Source organism: Canis lupus, chromosome 9 (genome assembly GCF_011100685.1).
Source record: "Canis lupus familiaris isolate Mischka breed German Shepherd chromosome 9, alternate assembly UU_Cfam_GSD_1.0, whole genome shotgun sequence".
Taxonomy (NCBI): Eukaryota; Metazoa; Chordata; class Mammalia; order Carnivora; family Canidae; genus Canis; species Canis lupus.
In genome coordinates this window covers 23,575,026-23,594,556 of record NC_049230.1, presented here as the reverse complement: position 1 = coordinate 23,594,556, position 19,531 = coordinate 23,575,026, and the positions used below count along the sequence as shown (strand labels likewise).

Below are 19,531 nucleotides of genomic sequence, written 5' to 3'. Positions count from 1 at the left end.
TCAGACTGCCTGCCACCAACACACAGCGAGAGGCCTCCACCTCGCCCACCCCCTCGGCCTCAGGAGCCAATGTCAGGTTAGCTCAAGCCAAAATCAGCCAACAGGGATGGATGATTTAGAGAGGACAGGGCAGGAGGGTGGGGGGTAGGGAATGACGGGGAAGGAGAGAGGAAGGGCTGAGGTTGGGTCAGGAGGGGGCTGGAGAGGGAAAGGCCTGCGGAGTGGAGACCCCCTCGCAGGAGGAGCCTGGGGAAGCCCACCCCTCCCCGGGGCCACGCCCACCGGACGTCTTCCAGCTCGTAGAAGACGTTGCGAGCCTCGTCCTTGATGAGAATGGCGGTGTTGGGCGACTTCAGCATGCCCATGGTGAGCTTCTGCGGGAACATGTGCGCGATGAGCGCGTGTAGCGTGTCCAGGCTGCTGACCTCGTGCGTGATGTGCACGCGCCGAGTCTCCTCCCCGAACTGCAGGAACAGCACCCCTGCGAAGGAGATGCCACCTTCGCTGTCAGAGCCGCTGCCGCCACCGCCACCGCCACTACCGCCACCACCACGCCGGCCAGGAGAGCGAGGGGGACCTTCGGGAGCCGCGCTGGTCCTGCAGAGGCAGGGTCTGAGGCCCGACGCGGCCCCGGAATGCAGGTGCACCCAGGCACTCCTCATGCCGACGTCCCCTCAAGCCACCTCCTCAACTCCAGGCAGGTAGGAGCCTGGACGAGGAAACGGAACTGGGGACAGGAGCAGGTGCGGCAGAAACAGAGGCAGTCGTTGCGAGGGGGAGAGAGGTGAGCAAGAGGGGGATGAGGCAAGGGGAGGCTGCTGAAAGGAGTGAGGGAGAGAGGAGGCCAGGAGAGAAAGGGATAGGGCAGGGGCTGCTGAGGGAGGGCAGGGGTAGGAGAGAGGAGGGCTGGGAAGATAAGCTGAGGAGGGAGAGGCCCCAAGGGGAGGAGACTGCTGGGGGCGGGGGTGGGCAGGGAGGTGGGAATGAGGTGCTGGAAGAGAGCCAGGGGTTCGTTGAAGGAGAGCTGGAGTGGTGAAGAGGGTTCCAGAGTGAGCCAAGCAGAAGGAGGGGCCGTGGCCAGGAGGAAGGTGGACCAGGCGAGCAGTACCTGGTGAGCGCAGCTTGGTCTGGCTGGCTGAGCGGGAGAGGGGCAGGCTCTGTCGGAAGCGGTTCATCCTACTGAAGCCCAGGGGCAGCTCCGCCTCCGACATGGTCTCCAGCGACTCAGCCGAGGCGTATGACAGCTTGGCTGCCTGGTCTGCCAGCCCCGGCTGGGCTCCCTGAGTGTGGCGTGAGCTGCGGGTCTGCAGGGGCAGGGCAGGATGAGAGGAGTCAAATGGGAGCCCCTCTGCTCAGCCCATTGCCTCTATCCAGGCCCAGGGAGCCCCTGCCAGCCAGTGTCTCTCTCTCTCTCTCTCTCTCTCTCTCTCTCTCTCTCACACACACACACACACACACACACACACACACACACACACGGGTCTCGGGTCTCCTGGATTCCAGACTTGCTGTGTGGCTACAGGAGAGTTCCCCAACCCTTTAGGGCTTTGGCCTCCCTGGGACACCCAGCAGGTAAGGAGTGGGCAAAGGCCTCAGGCACCCTGGGAAGCCAGACAAGAAACCATCTGAGCAGGAGCCAGGGCACGCCTGCTATTTTAAGCTTCCAAAGAACAACAACAACACAAATTTGTCACTGAGGTGAGCAGCAGAATCGTTGCGCAAATTGGGGCATTAGTTCCAGACATTAATTAAGCGGCGGGTTTGAGCGGCGAATTTATCCTTTGTGGAGTTCAGAGGGTTGGGTGGGGGCAGGAAGCAGGGCCCAGTGGAAGCAAAGAGAACTAACCCAGCTCAGGGAGGCATGGGCCCTCAGAGAGGAGCGCAAAGTCTTTGACTTAGGGTGACTAGGAGAACCATCCCGAAGCTGGTTTCAAACAGACTCTACCTACTACATGCAATGCGCATGCTAAGCCTGGTATGATCCGTGTGAGCACCCGGCATATGTGTCTGACCTCAGCCCCTCTCTGCAAGGCACATGCTGCCCACAGCCAACTGGCCTGGCTTGCCTCCTAGAAAGGCCTACCCCAGTACCCAGCGTGGCAGCCCCTTGCCCTGAAGCTACAGCCAAGGGTGATATATGGCTGGGGCTAGGGAGGAGTGTCACTCAGGGACAGTCCCCTGCCCTGAGGACAGCTTGATCACTCTCTCCTTGAGGGAGGGGTCACCATCATTTCAGTTACACTTTAAGACTACTTTTGGCCGTGACTGGGGCCACAGCTCCCGCCATTCTGCCCCAGCCCCTTCCCTTAAACCTGGATGCTGTCAGATACTCTTGCATTTCAGGGAGAAGATACTAAGTCAGATCTGTTTTATGTGCATTCTATGTTATGTGCAATATATACATATATGGATTATATATGCATATATTATCAAGAAAAAAAATCATGTCGCCCAATTGTACTTTTCTATAAAACACGTTGCCTATTTTTAACAACAAATCCCTTGACTCCATTAACATTGGTGAAGTCGGGGTTGAGACAGAGCTTTCTCTTTTACACATTTCTTTGCTGGGTGAATTTCACACAATCAGAATATATCACTTTTATAATAAAAATAAAGTAAAAGTATCTCTAAAAAGGAATCATTTATTCTCCTCAGCTCTTTCCTTCCCCAAATCCTGATTAGCCCCTAATTAATCTCCATCTTCATATTAACTCAATTTAATGTTCCAATTGGATTAGCACTCTAGAAAAGAGAGAGCATCTTCCTCTGATGGGCAATGTGCCCAGCCGTCCCCAATGTGGCCTTGAAGAATTGGGGATGCAGAAGGTCAGATTTAGAGACCTCAGGGGGGCCAGTCCCAAGCACAATGCCTTGACCAGTGAGTGGGTATGGGTCTGGGGAGGAGGGAGGCAGTGTGGGAAGGAGGCCCAAGTGGAGAGTGTCTGTGCCCAGACTCTGGACTCTGTGGCTCAGCTCTAGGTTGATCACCAGTGCCAGCCGGTGCCCCCTTCTCTCACCTTCAGCCCTGAAGCAGGCCTGGTCTGGTGATCATGAGGTTGCCAGGCAACTGGAAGGCCAGTGGTTGCCAGGCGGATGTGGATGAAGGGCTACAGAATTCAGGCAGAATGAAGCAGCTAGCAGGGAATGAAGGGGGTGGTCACAGTGCTGGGGGACACAAGTGAGGTGCCAGTAAGAAGATAGAACAGGGGCCAGAATGAAGGGGGGTGGGCAAGGATCCTCAGAGCTGCTGGCTGCAGAAGAGGCAGGACCCTGTCCAGGCAATCCAGGGAGAAGAGTTGCCCACATTCCTGCCCTGCTAGCACTGGTCTCCATCCTGGCCCTCTGCGCACCTTTCCATTCTCACAGCCTTTGTAGAAAACCCTCTTGAGAAGAGAGAAAGCCCATTAGCACTTCTCTCCAAGTCCTGGGCTGAGTCAACAGGGCAGAAAAAAGTGAGACATCCAGGGCTTCCTGTCTATGAGGGAGATGGCAAGAGAATAAAACGGTAATCCAAGCAGAGCTCTCCAAAGATAGGAGGGGGCTGCTGTGCGTGGCAGTGCGCAAGGAGGCTGCTGTGGGCAGCAGTGCGCGCCTGGCACTGGAGGTATTCCAGCGAGGAGCCGATGACTCCTGGCCGGAGATCAGGCCGAGGGAACCTTGAGTGGGAACAGTCAGACTAGGATCTGAGGTTCCCAAAGGCTGTCCATAGGGGGACAGAAACCCTTGGGAACTTTTAAAAATGTTCTTTCCGGGACCCCACATTTACTGAATCCAAATCTCTGGGGCGTAGGGCCTGGTGTTCAAGATTTCTGACAAGTTCTCAAGGTGATTCTGATTTGGGAATCAAGTCAGTGTCTGTGATTCTAACAGCCCATGCAGTAAGCTACCATGTCAGGCTCACCATGAGCCAGGCACTGTGTTTAGGACGTGCAGTACCTCTTCTATCTTTACAACAACCCCATGATGCAGATATTATTGTTCCACTTTACAGAGGAGAAACTGAGGCCCAGGGGATTATGAAATTTGCCCCAGGTCACCCAGCTAGTTAGTAGCAGACTGGAACTCACCACCAGCCTCTGGGACCCATGCAATGAACCATTACATTCTACTGCTTCCTCCCAAAAAGGTTGTGTGCCTGACATAATGAGTCTATGATTCTGTGATTTCTCTGATGCAAGGACTTCTCTCTGCGAGCACGCTCGCAAATAAGATGCTTGGTGCAGGATGGCACCTGGGGTGTTGGGGATAGAAGGCTTCCACCATGTCACGATGCCTGGGAGTTGGAGGGCTGGAGACTCTGGGACACAGTGGCAGCCTAATTTGGCTCAGTTCTGAGCCTGGGATGCCAGGGAAAGTAGGGAAGGCACCTGAGGGTGTTCCCCCAGGGTTCAGCGGGATGCCCTCGAAGAAGAGGAGAGAGCTTTCCGGCTGTGGACAGCCCAAACTGTCCAGGGGAGGCAGGAAGGCACTCATTCCTGAGCTCAGCCTTCCATGTGGGCAACAGGTTTGGGGTTCAAGGCTGTGAGTCTCTTGCCTGGCACTGACCAGCTCACCAAAGGGCCAAAGTAAGAAGGGGATGAGGGGCCCATCATAGTCACAAGACCTCCCTGGCAGATGAAGGCTGAATTCAGAGAAGAGGGCCCTCCACCAGATCATGGGATCCAGGTCCCTACCTTGGAGCCAGCAGTGTCTCCAGGTGGGAGTAAATGTGAGGCAGCCTCTCTCATTCCAAAATGCCCCTCCCAGTCTGGGAAAGCCTAAGTACTCCAGCCCAGATCCCCAGCAGAGGTGGCCCAAACTCCCACTCTGGATCCTCGAGCCCCTGGCAGGCAAGCCCAGACTCTCTCAAAAGCAGCAGCCACAGCCTGCAGCCCCAAAGCCCACCACCCACACCAGAAGGTCCCGTGCAGACGCACACCCCTGTGCAAAGCATGTGCAGGGAGGGCCAGGGGCAGGAGGGCACATGCAGTGGTCACGGAAGCAGAAGCACACGCACTGACCTTGAAACTCCAGTAGTTTGGCTGCTGATGGAAATAAGAGAAGACATGGTTATGCAGGGAGGGGGCCACAAGGGGAGAGAAGGGGCAGAAATGGGTTAGAGACCCTCTGAGCTCAGCACTCAGCCCTGGGAGGAGGGCCCTCCGCCCTCCCAGGAGCAGGAAGGAAGCAGTGTCTGGTACATCCCATCCTCTACTGAGACCCAGGCGAGACCTGAGTGGGCTCCAGGCTCACTGGTGGGGACAAGGGAGAGCCATTCCAGATGTTCACAAGCCACACATTCTAGTCATGGTAACTCAGAGAGTTACAGGTAGGAAAGGTGCCAAAGGCCATGATATGGGGAACCCATGAGACACGGGCAGAGATGAATCGGAGCTGTGGGGTCAGAGAAGGGGCATCTGGTTGTGACGGGCCAGGGGAAACTTCCCAGAAAAGGTGACATCTGGGCTGGGTCTTGAAAACTGAGCAGCTGGAGATTGAGAGGAAAGGTGCACTGAGCAGAGGGGACAGTGCGGCAAGTGCCCAGGGGCAGGGTGCACTGAGCAGAGGGGACAGTGCGGCAAGTGCCCAGGGGCAGGGTGCACTGAGCAGAGGGGACAGTGCGGCAAGTGCCCAGGGGCAGGCAGGCAGAGATTGTGTTGAGGGAAGAGTCACCAGGCCAGTCTGGCTGGGCTGCAGGCTCTGGGAAGGTAGCGGATTGAGCCGCGAAGAGGGACTGAGGCCAGCTGGGTGGGCTTCGATTTGGACTTGACAAGGTGGACAGGCAGAAAGCATCTGAGCGAAGCTCCAGTGAGGTCATTGCAGGAGTCCAGGGGGGTCAAAATGGGAGGGAGAGAGGGGATGAGGGAGGCTAGGGGCCAAGGCCAGGGCAGGGAGGCCTGTGTACCATGATGGGCCGGGATTACAGAGCCAAGTGGACAGCTACCAGTCACTTCACAGTACTGGGCAATGAATGCGATGCCATGAGGAACAAGGGGAGCTGTAGCGACTGGGAGTGTGGGCAACGTCCTGTAGCCAGATAGACGAAAGAGGAAGACTCCTTGTACCCCTAGAGTAGGGCACCTGAGGTTCCTCCTCATTCACAATAACCTAGGGTCACCCTGTCTTCCCTAGAGACCAGAAGGCCCTTCCAGATGGCTAAGGACAAGGAAGGAGGCCCAGAGGATGGACTGGTTCTTGGCAAAGCTGAAGGCACCCTGCTGACCGGTGCCAGCCTCAGCAGGAAGACAGAGGCAGCAGATGGCCTGGCACTGGGGTGCCTGGCACAAGCAGACAAAATTCCCAGGCCTCAGAGCCACAAGCAGAGAAGAGGGACAATGAGGGTCCCTGATAGGGGAAGGACATCACAGAGGGGCATCCTGTGCCACCTGAATGCCTTTCAGAGGCAGAGAGCAGTTGGACAGGGGCTGAGTTGAAGGGCACAGCTGGGATGGAGGCTTTACCTGAGTTAGAGCTTTAGGGTGGGGGTGATGCCAGGCTTGGGCTGGGATGAAGAGGTTCACTCACCAGGGCCATCCCCATCTGAGCTACATTCCCACCTCTTTCCCCAGCATTGGCTCCAAGAAGATAGACTTGTGCCAAGCAAGGGAAGGGGACTGAAAGTCTGTGCTCCGGTCAAGGCCTAGAACAATCTATGGACACATGCCGTTCCCATGGGTGCCAGGGGATGCCCACAGGTGCTGAGGGGAGGAGAGGCAAGAGGCTGGAATGTCTGCCTGCGGCCATGGGAAGGGAGGGGTGGCAGAGGGAGTGGACACGTTGGGGGCAGACAGAGCCAGGCAGAGGGCATGGGAAGGTTTATGATAAGAGTCGTGTCTGCAGCCCCGGCAGTGATGGACGGCTCTGCAGAGAAGGCCACTGTCCCTCATCTACCACCACCATTACGCAGTGTACACACAGGCCACCCACCGTGCCCAAAACACACAGACCCCATGCCGCCGAGCTGAGCACAGACTCTCAGACATCCTCAGCTAAGGACATCGCCAGAGATACACCCAGAGCAACAAAAACACACTCACAAAGGGACACAAGCACTTGGAGAGAAGCCTCCATTGTTGTTCAGAAACAACCCCAGAAACTTGGAGACAAAGATTTTCATACAGAGACCAGCCCCACACAGACACAAACATGCATCCCTCCCACCAGACCCTGACTTGCTCACATACACTCAACTCCACTCACAGAAACACAGAGGCACCAGTACCATTCACCTGCACTCTAGCCTCCCCCAGAATCACAGAAACACACAGAGACATGGATACCATTCACACATGTACGCACACACACACCTCAGCTGCAGAAACACGTAAAACAGTACCCACACAGTATATACATGTACAAAGAGAAAATCCCTCCTCCCACAACTAGCCAGGTCACAGAGCCTCTGGCCACCTCGGCCACCGTCCCAGGCTTATGACACCCCAGACATCATGGGTTAGGTAGGTTAACTCCTGATCCAAGAGACAGAAAATGTCCCCACCCAGACCCAGCCCCCAGTGCCAACACATCAGACTCAGTATGTCGAAGCCACCTTGCACCACTGGGGCCTGGCCACAGCCACACGGGCCTGCCTCAGACTCCCAAGACTGGGCACATCCATGGAGCAGTTAGACCTGGAAGGGAGGGGTCACTAGCTGGGGACAGGAGAGAGGACCGCGTAGCATCAGTGCCACAAGAAAGCCAGAAAGCCCCACTAGAGGGTAACAACGGAAGAGTTGCTGCACTTGTGCTTGGCAAACTCATGGTAAGGCTGAGATCAGACTTCTGAGACTTTAGGCCCTGGCCCGTAGAGCACACTGAGTAGATCCTAGCCCCTCTGGCCTCTCTGGAAAGTGGGAGGAAAGATCCTCCTTTATGTTGGCCCCACTAGGATAAGACACATGGTCTCCTGGCAACTCAGTGTCTTTGGGGGGATGGGGGGAGACAACTGGGGAGAAGTCATTAGGAATGCTGTCTGTCCTCTGTTGCTGTCTCTTTCCAGGGTGTTAAACCCAAGGGACGGCCTTGGGTCACTGAGAGCAGAGGAGGAGCTCTTAGCACCCCATTGGCTAAGGTGAGGTTCTCCCCATCCAACCTCCTCACCCTTTTCCTAGTAGTCTGGTCCTCCTGTGTACCTAACACAATGCCTGGTATGTAGTAGGCCCTCAACAAATATTTGACCATGAATGAAGGCGAAGGAAATAGGACCAGCCCATAGGAGGAGGGGGATGTCTCTGAATACGCTCCTCTGGCATCACTCCCGCCATCTCCTGGCACCCAGCGCCGCTCAGCCTTCTAGGCCTTTTCCCCGGGAGTTTCCTAGCACCAAAAACCCCCTGGAAGGAGGGCAAAAGACAAGAAGAGCCCAAGTTGGCCTCTCTTCCCCAGCAAAGCTCTCCCATACCAGACAGAAACTCTCCCCCTCCCCCATACTCAGGGAGTGGTCTCCCCTTCCCAGAGGACAGTGAGAAGGTGGAAAAAAGAAAGGTTTGAGTGGGAGAGCCCTTGCGGAGGGCGATCACTTGTAGGAAAGAGTCTTACAGGAGCAGGGAGCAAAATGAGAGGTGTTCTAAAGGATTAGGCTTGGAAGCCAACCATTCACTCTAGGGACAAGGCTTTCAGAAATGAGGGAGGGGAGCTTCCCAGAGACCCAAGAAAGCGAGGCCAGGGAGTCCTCCAACTCCTCGGTGAGAAGAGGAAATAGCTTCTTCCCTCTGGGGGCTGAGGAGTTAACCCCTGCCCTTCCTCACCTCAGTGCCCTTAGTGGGGTTCTTCTCTCTCCCTGCAGCTGATCCTTCCAACCCCCTCCCAGGCACGAGCCCTGGGAGGCGCGGGGCCTAGCCCCTCACCCCCCACCCCCGGGAGCCCAAGCCCAGTCAGCCCCGGTCCTGCTTCCCGGGTCTCTCCCTTCCTCTTCAGGCAGGCATCCCCCCTGTAGGCTAGGTGAGTGGCGTGACCCCTCCTTGACCTCGAGCCCAGACGACGACGCAACCTCCTGGGAGGGAGGACAACCAAATAGGTCGCACCTCTGGCTCCTTATCCCTAGGCTCCGCGTGCACCGGCGCACACACCCACCTCTCAACTCCTGCGAACACGCGTCCACGTAAACAGGCGCCCCTCAGCCTGGGGCTATCTAACGTGCCCCCGCGTGGCCAGCCTCCCACCACCCCGCACATGCACGACCCTCCCCCCACGGCACCCTCATCTCCTCCCCCTCCCCGGTGCAGAGCGCGTGGAGGGGGGCGGCACTGCGGGACCTGCGCGGCGCCGGGGGCAAGGGCGCACCCCAGGAAGGTCATGACTTTCCGAGATTGGGGGAGAGGGCGCCAGCCGCATTTTGGGGTGGGGGGGCCGGCCCACGCGGAAGGCGGCGAACACGGTGGGGGAGGGGTGGGGGCGTTTCTGGGGACTGGGAACCGCAACGGCCTGCCCGCCTCCCACCCCCGGACCGCCCCTCGGAGCCGCGGGGCCGCCCCCATCCCCGTGCCCCACCGCCCGCGGAACCCCGCGGCGGCCCCGGCCCCCGCAGCCGCTCCTCCTTACCTGCGGCCACAGGTGTACGCGCGGGGCCCCCAGGCCCAGGTCCGCGTCAGGCGCGGGAGGGAGGGCGGCCCCCTACTCCCACCCGCCCGGGCTCTCCCCGCCCCCGGCCGCCTCCGCAGCCTCCGCCGCCGCCGCCGGTGCCCTTTGCTGCAATGCGAGAGCCGCCGCCGCCGAGCCGGCCCGGGCCCCGGTCGCCCCGGTAACCGCGACTCCACCTGGCGCGGCGCGGCGCGCCGCCGAGCACATCCTCTCCCCGGCCCCCTCCCCCGGCGCGGCCCCGCCGGCGCAGCCCCGCCGAGGATCGGCGGAGGCTGGTGGCTGCGTCGCCGCGGTCACCCGATACGCCGGCCGGCCGCCCGGGACTCGGGTTGCAGAAGGAGGGAGGGAGGTTAGGCAGCCTGGTGGAAGCGGGGGAGGGGCTGCGGCTCGGAGTCTAGGCTCTGGTCCTCTCCCAGGGCCCTCTTCAGCCTCCCACTCCCAAAGGTCTGGCCAAGGGGTGGGGGGTGGGGGGTGGGGGAGTGTGTCCTGCCTCCCGACCTGTCACCCTCCGAGATCATGGCCTCTCCCCATCAGGGTGTCAGGGTGCACTGCTCCCCTCCTCAGCTGTCCTGTGACTCAATCCCCAGCTAAGTCTGGGAGGCCTAGGACGCCTGAGCTTCCCCGATGGCCTCTGACCCTGCTCTGCTGTGCAACTCTGGCATTTGCTGACCATCTCTGATCCTACACTTTACATAAAGGAGCCTCAGACTCAGCCATGGAGGTGTGATGAGTACCAAGCAGCAAGTGATGACAAGATCCTATGAACGTCCGCTTTCCTCTGTAATCACAAAGCCCTGGGGTCAGGATCTCCTCAAACTCTGATGGAATTTCCTCCATCAGAGCAAATCCCAGATGCAGACAGGCCTAGAGCCCCATGACCTAGGACAACTGACCTCACCAAGTTCAGCCTCACGCCTCTCCATCACCCCAACCATATCTAGTGCCAAGACATGTCATCTGGAGAGGGCCTCTGTATGTCCCAGGCGCATCGCACCTGTCCACTGCCCCATCACCATTCCTGTCCCAGCCCCCTTTTTGGTCTCTACTTGCACTTGGCCACTTAGGACAAGTCTGTCCCACTTGCCATCCAGCCTTGGGGGCAGACACACCTTTGTTCCCCAAAGTTCAGTCAAGATGGAGCTGAAAGCCAAGAAGGGAAGTGGGCGGAATGCCTTGTGGGTGATGCCAAGTGTGCCAATCTGTTGCCAGACTTGAGTTACACTCCGCTAAAACGTCCGGTCCGTGCTTGGGAGCCTCATCCTTTCCTAGGCTGTCACATCTATCCTTCTGATCCTTCTTGAAAAAGTCAAGCCTTGCTACCTGTCCCCAGGGGCAGCAGGGTATGTGAGAAAATGAAGCCAGTACCCATTCTACTCCTTGGACTCCTCTTTTCTGTGTCTCCTCTGCCTCCTACAACTGAACACCCTCAAGCCAAGGCCCCCTCTTCAGGGCTTGCCCCCTCCCTGGCTGCAACTCAGACTCCCTGGCCCTTCCTCCCTGCTGGGGCCCCAGATGCCTCTTTTTCTCCCCATGGCAATATCCAGGCCTGAGCTGGAAGCCCAAGCCCTGCCTGAGTGTGTCCCTGTCTGAGCTGAGATCTGTCTTCCCACCAGGGAAACTGAGGCTTGACGAGGAATCAGGGAACAAATTCAGAACAAATGGCTAGATGCCAAAGTCCTCTGAAAAATTGGAAACTAAGTCTTGAACATACCAAGAAAAGTAATAGAGAAACATTGTGAAGAACTTCCTGATGGTGAGACCTCAGGGGAACAAACGCTGGGTCCACTCAGAGATGGAAAGATAGGGTGGGGGGGATCTGGGAGTGAGGTGGTCTGCAGGGGGATACAGAGCATAAGAGTCTCCTGAAAACCAATAGGATGAGGGTGGATACTCCTGTTCAAAGGAGGAAAGAATCCAAATTTTTTTTTCAAAACTTGAGTATTCCCCTTCAAAAATTCCTTCCCCAAAGACAAACCTTTAGGGAGGTAGTGGCAAGAATTAGACAATCAGGAGGGAGTACAGGGCTTAGGAGTCCTCTGAAATGGGGGGGGGGGGGTCCTACATAAGAGAAAGGAATGCAAAATTAAAATCCTAGATATCCCCCCTCCAAAAAAAAAGTGTTCCCCAAGCCAAACTCTGCCAGGGTTTGGGGGGCATGGGGGCTTGTGCATGACTCACCTGGGCCGGCTGGCCAGCCCCGGAGGGGGCGGAGTCGCCATGGAGGTGGGAGCAGAGGGAGCTGAGGAGGCACACGGGGTCCACGGTCCAGCCGCCAACCTGTGTGTGCGAAGGGGGGGACACCCCATTAGGGGGAGCGGGCAGGAGCCGCTGGGAGACTGTGATGGGCCAGGGAGGGACATTTCTGGGGCAAACTTTGGCATACCCCAGAGGGACCCTGCAACACTGGCTAGTCCCTTTTCGAGGGTGGATCTCTAACTAGAGCCCCTGGTCTGTTTCTTATTGTTTCTCTTCTGCCTGACTGGGAGGTCCCTGAGCCCTGGAGAGGGCCTCCTCCATCAGATACTCCTGAATTTCTTTTCTTCAGTTCTTGACTGCCTCCCGGGATGCTCTGCCCGGGAGCTGTTCCTCACCTGTCGGCTCCTCCAGCTCCTCTCCCTCCGCACTGAAGATGTCATCTCCTACCTCACAGAGATCGGAACCATTCCGCAGGGGTCCTCACCCCCATGTGCCACTGTCCTAACAGCACCTCTTTCTTCCCTGCCATCTCCCACCCCAGGGCCACCCCACACCTAAGGCTTGAAACCCATCACCTCCTGATTTCCCTCTTCTCCACAGCCCTCTCCCCCCTCGGCATCCCCAAATCCATTCATCTTCATTCATCCTGCTGACATTCACCCAGCTGGCACTATCCTTAGGCGCCAGGCCCTCCTTGGCCAGAGAACTGCCTGTAGGTCTTACCCACTCACACTCTACCGGGGGGGAATGAATGAGTGAATGAACAAAGGAATGAATTTGTGAGTGAGTTGCTGTGCTTTGACTCATCTAGTAGAGGAGTATTTGCTGAGTGCCTCCCTGTGCCAGTGAATTTGCCAGACACGTCTGAGGCCCTTAGACACACCCCCACCTTCCCTCTTGGGCCTGCTGCCCCTTGAGGCCATCACCCCCTCTATCTTCATCGTTTTATGGCCAAAACTCCCAGACAGATCTGTGTCCCAGGGCGTGCTCTCTCACCACCTCCAAACACCTCAACCCCTAAAACGAACCATGACCTCGCCACATCACAAGAGACGAGGGGTACCCTCCAGACCCACAGATCCCATCCAGTCCTAATGGCTGTTTCTCACTCCCCAGCGCTGCCCCCACAGCTTCTGAAGTGCAAGTGGTCCTCCTGCTGGGCCTTTCTCTTCTTCCTCAAGATGGAGAGAATGTTCCTGGCTCCTCCTCCCCACTTTCATGGCCCTCTCCCCTCTCAGACTCCATCCTGCCTTGGTGGCCAGGCTTATGCCCCAAGTCCCACTGCCATTCTGCCTTGATCATCATGCTGAAGCTGTGGTCCCTTCAGAATCCCAGGCTGTACCTATGGCGCGCCTGATGGACATCCCTGCTCTGCAACTCACCTCCCATATTGCTGTCTCCCACCCCCACCCTCAAAGTGTCCCTCCCACCCTCTTATTTCTCCCAGGGCACCGCATCTCCCTGCTACCCAGGTTTTCTGTCTTTGGCTCCTCCCTCCAGGCAGCAAATAAGCTTTGCTCAACTTCCCCATCCTTTCCCTTAGTCCTCCCTAACACATTCTCTTCCCCCGCCTCCTTCCCCTCCCTCCAGTCCCCCTTTTGTCCTCTCCTATTCACCATCCAAAAACAACCACAGCCCTCCTAGCTCCCACCATCTGGCCCCACTTTTCCAGTCTGCCCCCACATCTCCCACTGCCTCCCGCCCTGAGCCTTCTGCACCAGCCAGGTGGGTCTCTGTACCCATCCCCAGACCGACTCAGAACCATGCTCACTTCCCATCTTCCCAGCTCCTAAAGCAGCATGCTCTTCCTCGATGCCCATTCACACCCTTTTCATCCTTCTAAGCCTCATTTAGATACCTCTTCCTGTAGAAAGCCTTTCCTGACCAGGCCTGCCTGCCTGGTGTCCCCTTCTCTAAACCCTCTACTGACTGTGCCCTTCCCACTCAAGTGTAACCATCCTTTCCCCCACCTCCAGATCACAAATGCCCCTGCCCCCTCCTCCCAAGCCAGCACACCAGAAGGAACCCACTGAGAGGGGCACCCTGAGGGTGAGGGCCATATTTCCAACTGCAAGTCTCCCTTATTCCAGCCAGAACTCTGCTCCCAGGAGGACCCTAAAGCTGGAAAAGGACAAGACAGAACTGGAGGTGACTTGAGGGGCACCAATGTGTCCTTGTTCCCTTCTGTGACAATAGGAGTGGGGACACCCTTCCCGTTTCTCAGCCACACCCAGCAGCACGTAGAAGGGGGACGGAGCAAGACTGACACCCCCAGTCCCTACTGAAACAGTGTGGATGGGATGTACCTCCCTCCCCTCCTCTGCTTCTCCTGGAGTGTACAAGGCCTAGGTCTCCGCAGCCATCAAGGCATCTCGCCAATGTGATACTGTAGGCAGAAGGCTAGTCCCAAGAGAGAACTTTCCCACAGACAAGAAGGTGATACTTGGATGGAGAGGTGCATCCAGGCAACCAAGAATCTGGGAGAGGTTTACAAGTGAAGCATCCTACCCCACACAGAAGGAGGCAGGCTCTGGTCCAGAAGCAAGGACCCTGACTCCTCTGTAAGGCTTATTGATGGCAGGAGAGAAACCAAGGCAGCCTCTAGCTCAAAGTCACACAGCGAGTCTTGGGGCGGAAGGAATAAGGAAGGAGGAGGTCAAAAGTCCCAGGAGTTGTGGGCTCTGTTCTTGCAGGGGCTGGGGCCACATCAGATCCAGCCTACTGAGGCTCCCAAGGGGGCCACATCTAGAGGTGCCACCCCAGTCTCAACTCCAGGTGGGCCGGGCCTTCAGGCTCCTAACAGTTGGTCCCCAAGACTGTTTCCTCTTCCTCCCCACCACTTCTTTGGCGTCCAAGACAACCTTCCCCCGCTTCAGCCCAGTCCAACCGCCTCTCTGCGTCTCTGCCAGCGCTCCCCACTCCAGGACCGCAGGCAAAGGTTTGGAGGCTGAGCCCCCATCCCTTTCCTCCCCAGGCTCCAGAAAAGGCCAACCAGGGCAACTCCCAGACCGGCCCGTCCCTTCCTCCACCTCCTTCCTTCTAGCTCCCTCCCCAGATGCCTCTCAGAACAGGGAGGAGCCTGGGGGCCGGGCAGCGGGGAGCACGGGCTCAGACCCCTCCCCAGCCCACAGCCAGCCCCCCACTCACCTGCTCTCGAATCCTGTCCTGCTGACCCCGCAGGGCCAGGGCGTGCTGGGGGTACTTGTTCTTCAGGTGGTCCATGAAGGCATCGCGCTTGCGGTCGGCGTCCGCCTTCTGGAGCCCGCTGAGCGCCTCCAGGCTCTGGGCGGCGATCACCGTGTGCCGCCGCTCGGACGTGTGCACTAGCCCCACGTTGGAGAAGCGCCGGCCCCCGCTGCCCGCGCCGCCCCCGCCCCCCAGGGTCCGGTACTCCCGCGGGTACTCGGCATCGTCCGCAGACAGCATAGGGGGGCTGCTCCGCTCCGGATCTGCGAGAGGGGAGAGGGCACGGCGGGGTCACCGGGCGCCCGGTGGGGCTGCCCAGCCCTCACCAGGGTCCCTGCGGGGGCGGGGCTGAGGCAGGGACTGCCCCCTGCAAGAGCAGGGTCCGACTTTGTGCTCTTTTCCGGGCGGGTTTGGAAGGGTAATGACTGCAGGGGGGTGCTGTTTTTTGAGGCCAAGGAGGGGTTGGACGCAGGGGTCCTGAACATCTCTGGCCATGCGTCCCCTTCCTCCTTCCTAGAGCTGGTGTGAACAGGTGAGGGAAGGGGAGTTTCCTTTAGATGGTTCCTGAAAGATGTGGAAAGGAGCCAGTTCAGTCTTCCTTTCAGGAGCATCCTCTAAGGAGGGGTGTGTGTGTGTGTGTGTGTGTGTGTGTGTGTGTGTACGTGCTAACCTCCTCCCTCAGACTAGCATGTCCAGGACACACTTGTCCTAAATGCAGGGGATTGGCTTGGAAAGGGGCCAGGACTAAGATGCCGGGGGCAGGAGTAATGGTGGAAGGATTTGGAGGCCCAGGGTCTGGGGCATGGGACCCCCACTTTTCCCTCCCTTCCCAGAGACAGACAGACAGACAGGGGAGGCTGGGTACAGAGAGGACAGTGAGAGAGAGACAGATTTGGGACAAACTCAAAGGAGAAAGAAAGCAGACAGAACAGCTCAAGCCCTCCCCCTGGGACCCTCCCTTTTTTCAGTCTCCCCTCCCAACACACACACACACACACACACATACACACACACAAGTTCAAGACCTTTAAGGGATGCACAGGGGACAAAAGACAGTACAGAAGCAGAAAAAAAAAAGAGAAGGCCGGGGGTTGAGGTCCCCATGCAGAATTCTGAATCCTTTTCCCATATGCCCACCATCCCTGAGCTGCTGGCCTCACCAGGCCCAGCCTTGCTGTCTCCTGTCCTCCAACCTCAAAGCTGACTTTACAGAGCCCCAGCAGGGGACAGTGATTCCAGAGTGCCACCCTCACCAGATGCCAGGTGTCTCCCCACTAGGAGACAAATGCAGTCTCACCGGCGTACCTCCCGAGCCCCACAATCCACTAGTCTCAAAGCCACACCCCCAAGCGTAACCTAGGTCTGGGGGTGTCAGGCGCTTCAGCAAACATGTGAACCTCCACACAAGGGCTGACTCGCCGCCGGGCCACCTGGGGCAAAGAAGAGGAAGCTGGGGATCCTGGGACCCAGCCAGATTCCGTCCAGCACCAAGCCACCTCGGCCCCCTTCCTCCACACATCCATTGTGCATTAGGCCTGCCGCCAGGCCTCACTCACCTCCTGTGCTCCACAGGAGGAAAGGAGAGATTCAGCCACATTTCAGGAAAAGCCACCCCTTCCCCAGTACGCGTGTGCATGTGCACACACACACACACACACACTCCTCCCCAGGCTTTATGGCTGAAGCATGTAGATCTGGGGGACAGAGACTTTGAGGCCCCAGCACCTCCCACCAAAACTAAAGGAAGAATGACTTCCACAGACACAAATTCCATGGCTTCCAAAGGCCTGATGAGCCACCATCATCATGATGTATGAGCCTCTCAGCACCCCTTTTGGGGGATTATCACAGTGGCCCCATTTCAGAGATGGGGCTGCCGAGGTCACAGAAGTCCAACGACATGCCCAAAGCCACAGTGAGTGGTAGAGGCTAGATTTGACCCCAATATCTATTAGGTTAGCCCCATCCCCTCCCATCACACTTTCTCAACAAATGTCTATTGACAGAACAATGGCAACACCACTCAGCACTAGGTGCTCCTCTCTGTTTATCTCACCTGTCCCCAGCCTGGCACTGCGTCTGGGGTCTCTCCTGTCTCCCCCACCACCCCATACCAGGCATCTGTCCCTTTCATTGTAGTCATCACCCTCTGGCATGCTCCCCAAAGTAAGGTTCAGATTCACAAGAGCTGTCTTTGGCAGGAACAGTTTCATATTCTAATACTTATACCTTTATTTTCATAAGAATTAGGAAACCCCAGATAGAAAGTCCAACCACTGATGCCATGGATATTATTCCTGGGGATGGTAAAGAGATAAGACTTCCTTTTAAGTAAATTTATTTAGATTCAAAGAGAGTTAATGAAAAACATTGCGTTAATATGGTGCAGAGAGTCCCTGATCTGGAGGGAATTCCCGAAGATGGCCCCTGATTGAGTGGGGCTGGGAACCCTGGGACCATCTTCAGGAAGGCCTAGTCTCTGCCCTCAAGATACTGCTGACAATCTAGGGGACCACTGAATGTGGCTGAAAAGGAGTGACCTGAATAATCATCCAGGAGAAGGAGAGACAGGATGGGGATGCTCTAGACACCAGAGAAATAGCCCCAACCAGAGTCGGGGGGCTGCCTCCCATGAGCTTTAACCTCTGTCTTCCGCTTACCCTCAGCACCAGAGATTTGCATTGGGTACAACTGAGTAGGAGGAGACCATCCATGGCCATTGGCCTCTCTCTGCCCAGGTAGGGTGGATTCCGCCCATGGGGCTTGCTGCTGGAATCCCAGGTCTAGAGTTTGGCCCAGCCCTGCCCAGAGCCAGAGGGACTTCTCTCCTTGTGCCAGACAGCCAGGCTCACAGTGCCCTCCAAGGGCTCTGGACACACAGGTGCAGGGGACAGGTCTCCGGTTCTCATTCCCCGCCCCGTGCCTTCCTGCCCTCTGGGACCCAGAAGAGCTGCTCAGCCCCATCCCCACCCTCCATGCCTGCACCTGCTTCCCTGGCTCCTAGGGGGAGGTCTCAACATGTCTGGGCTGAGACAGAGACAAGCAAGAACTATGGGAGGCCCAGGGGTCACCCAGGGTCTCCCAGGTTGGTTAAAGGGGCAAGACTAGACTGGCAAGGAGGGGTCTGGGCTACTAGAGCCGGCAGTGGAGGGGAAGCAGCTGCGGACAGTGGACATGTGCTTGCAGCCCTATTTATGACTGCAGTCCCATAAATCTCACTGTGGGTGGCGGTGGCGAGGAGGGGGCTGCCCAGCAGCCTGAACAGAGGGAGAGTAGAGCAAGGACTGTCCCTGCCTTCTTGAGGTCAGGGCTCAGCCGGCAGGTACCCAGGCATTGGTGGAGGGAGGAGTCCGGGGTGAGGCAGAAGCTCGATTCTGGGGGGTGGCAGAGAGAGGGGCAGGGGCAGGAAAGACAATTTGCTATCTCTGAGGGGTGGTGGGAAGGAGGGGCTTTGATCTGCAAAGCTGTAACATGTCTTTAAGAACCTTTGAGAGCCTCAGCTTTATTTAGCAAAGACAGAAACTAGCTGAGGTGGGGTGGGGAGGTGTCTGGGTGTCTCAGTCCATTAAGGGTCTGCTTTCAGCTCAGAGCTTGATTAAGGGGTCCTGGGATCGAGCCTTGTGTCAGGCTCCCTGCTCAACGGAGAGGCTGCTTCTCCCTCTCCCTCCGCAGCTCCCCCTCCTTGTTCCTCTCTCTCTCTCTCTCTTTCTCTCTCTCTCTCCCCATCTCTCTGTCAAATAAATAAATAAATAGTCTTTTTTTTTTAAAGAAGAAAGACAGAACCTAGCTGGGGTGGGAGAGGGGAGATGAGGCTCCTGCTCTGTGCTCGGTTCACTCCTTTCTGCAGGGTGCCAGCTGACTGAGGACTGACCTGGGCTTCTGGACTGTGGGGCCATCCTGTTACCCCTGAGGTCAGGGCACTGGGAGAAGAGAACCCCGAGCCTGAGCTATGCTGGGTTTTAAGTCAGCTCCTTGGGATCCCTGGGTGGCGCAGCGGTTTGGCGCCTGCCTTTGGCCCAGGGCGCGATCCTGGAGACCCGGGATCGAATCCCACATCGGGCTCCCGGTGCATGGAGCCTGCTTCTCCCTCTGCCTGTGTCTCTGCCTCTCTCTCTCTCTCTGTGACTATCATAAATAAAAAAAATAAAATAAAATAAATTAAGTCAGCTCCTTTACCTGAAAGACCCTGGGGCTAGCTGTTCATTTATTTACTCATTCAGTCAACAGGTCCTTTCCTTCTCGGAGCCTGAGGGAATTAATCTGTAAAATGGGGACAGTAACCTCTAAACCCTGTCCCTGTCTTGCTGACCACCCCCCCCCCCCAAACTGGCAAGACAATGGAGGAGAAAATGTGTTCTTTTGAATTAAAGATATTCCTGGCACATTGGCTATTGGGCCCTAGCAGGACAGCCTTCCCGTTGCTCCTGCTCCAGCTACCACCAAGTCCCCGGACTGGCCCTGACCCTCCCCAGACTGAGCAGCTCAGTGCAAAGTCCAGGAGATCGATTCCAATCTAGCAAGCAGCAGGCTCTGGGCACCCCGGTCCGAGCAGATCAACGCTTCCCGTTCAGTGGCAGGGGGCAGTGAG

General features: G+C 57.3%; 1 protein-coding gene across 20 annotated transcripts in view; it reads right to left on the bottom strand.

Annotated features, from left to right (window-relative positions):
* SRCIN1 (SRC kinase signaling inhibitor 1) overlaps positions 1 to 19,531 on the bottom strand; it is a 69,609-nt gene that overhangs the window by 27,388 nt on the left and 22,690 nt on the right. For 7 of the 20 annotated variants that reach the window (XM_038547495.1, XM_038547494.1, XM_038547486.1 and 4 more), the window contains 5 exons: positions 14,905 to 15,206; positions 11,740 to 11,838; positions 5,004 to 5,027; positions 1,109 to 1,304; positions 283 to 481 (listed from right to left, as the gene is read on the bottom strand). In XM_038547495.1, the coding sequence (XP_038403423.1) occupies positions 283 to 481; positions 1,109 to 1,304; positions 5,004 to 5,027; positions 11,740 to 11,838; positions 14,905 to 15,183 (797 nt within the window). In that variant the 5' untranslated portion in view covers positions 15,184 to 15,206. Of the gene's footprint in view, positions 1 to 282; positions 482 to 1,108; positions 1,305 to 3,020; positions 3,165 to 5,003; positions 5,028 to 9,522; positions 9,649 to 11,739; positions 11,839 to 11,944; positions 12,079 to 14,904; positions 15,207 to 19,531 lie in introns of those variants that run through there. The other 13 variants (XM_038547491.1, XM_038547506.1, XM_038547487.1 and 10 more) reach the window with 12 other exon arrangements.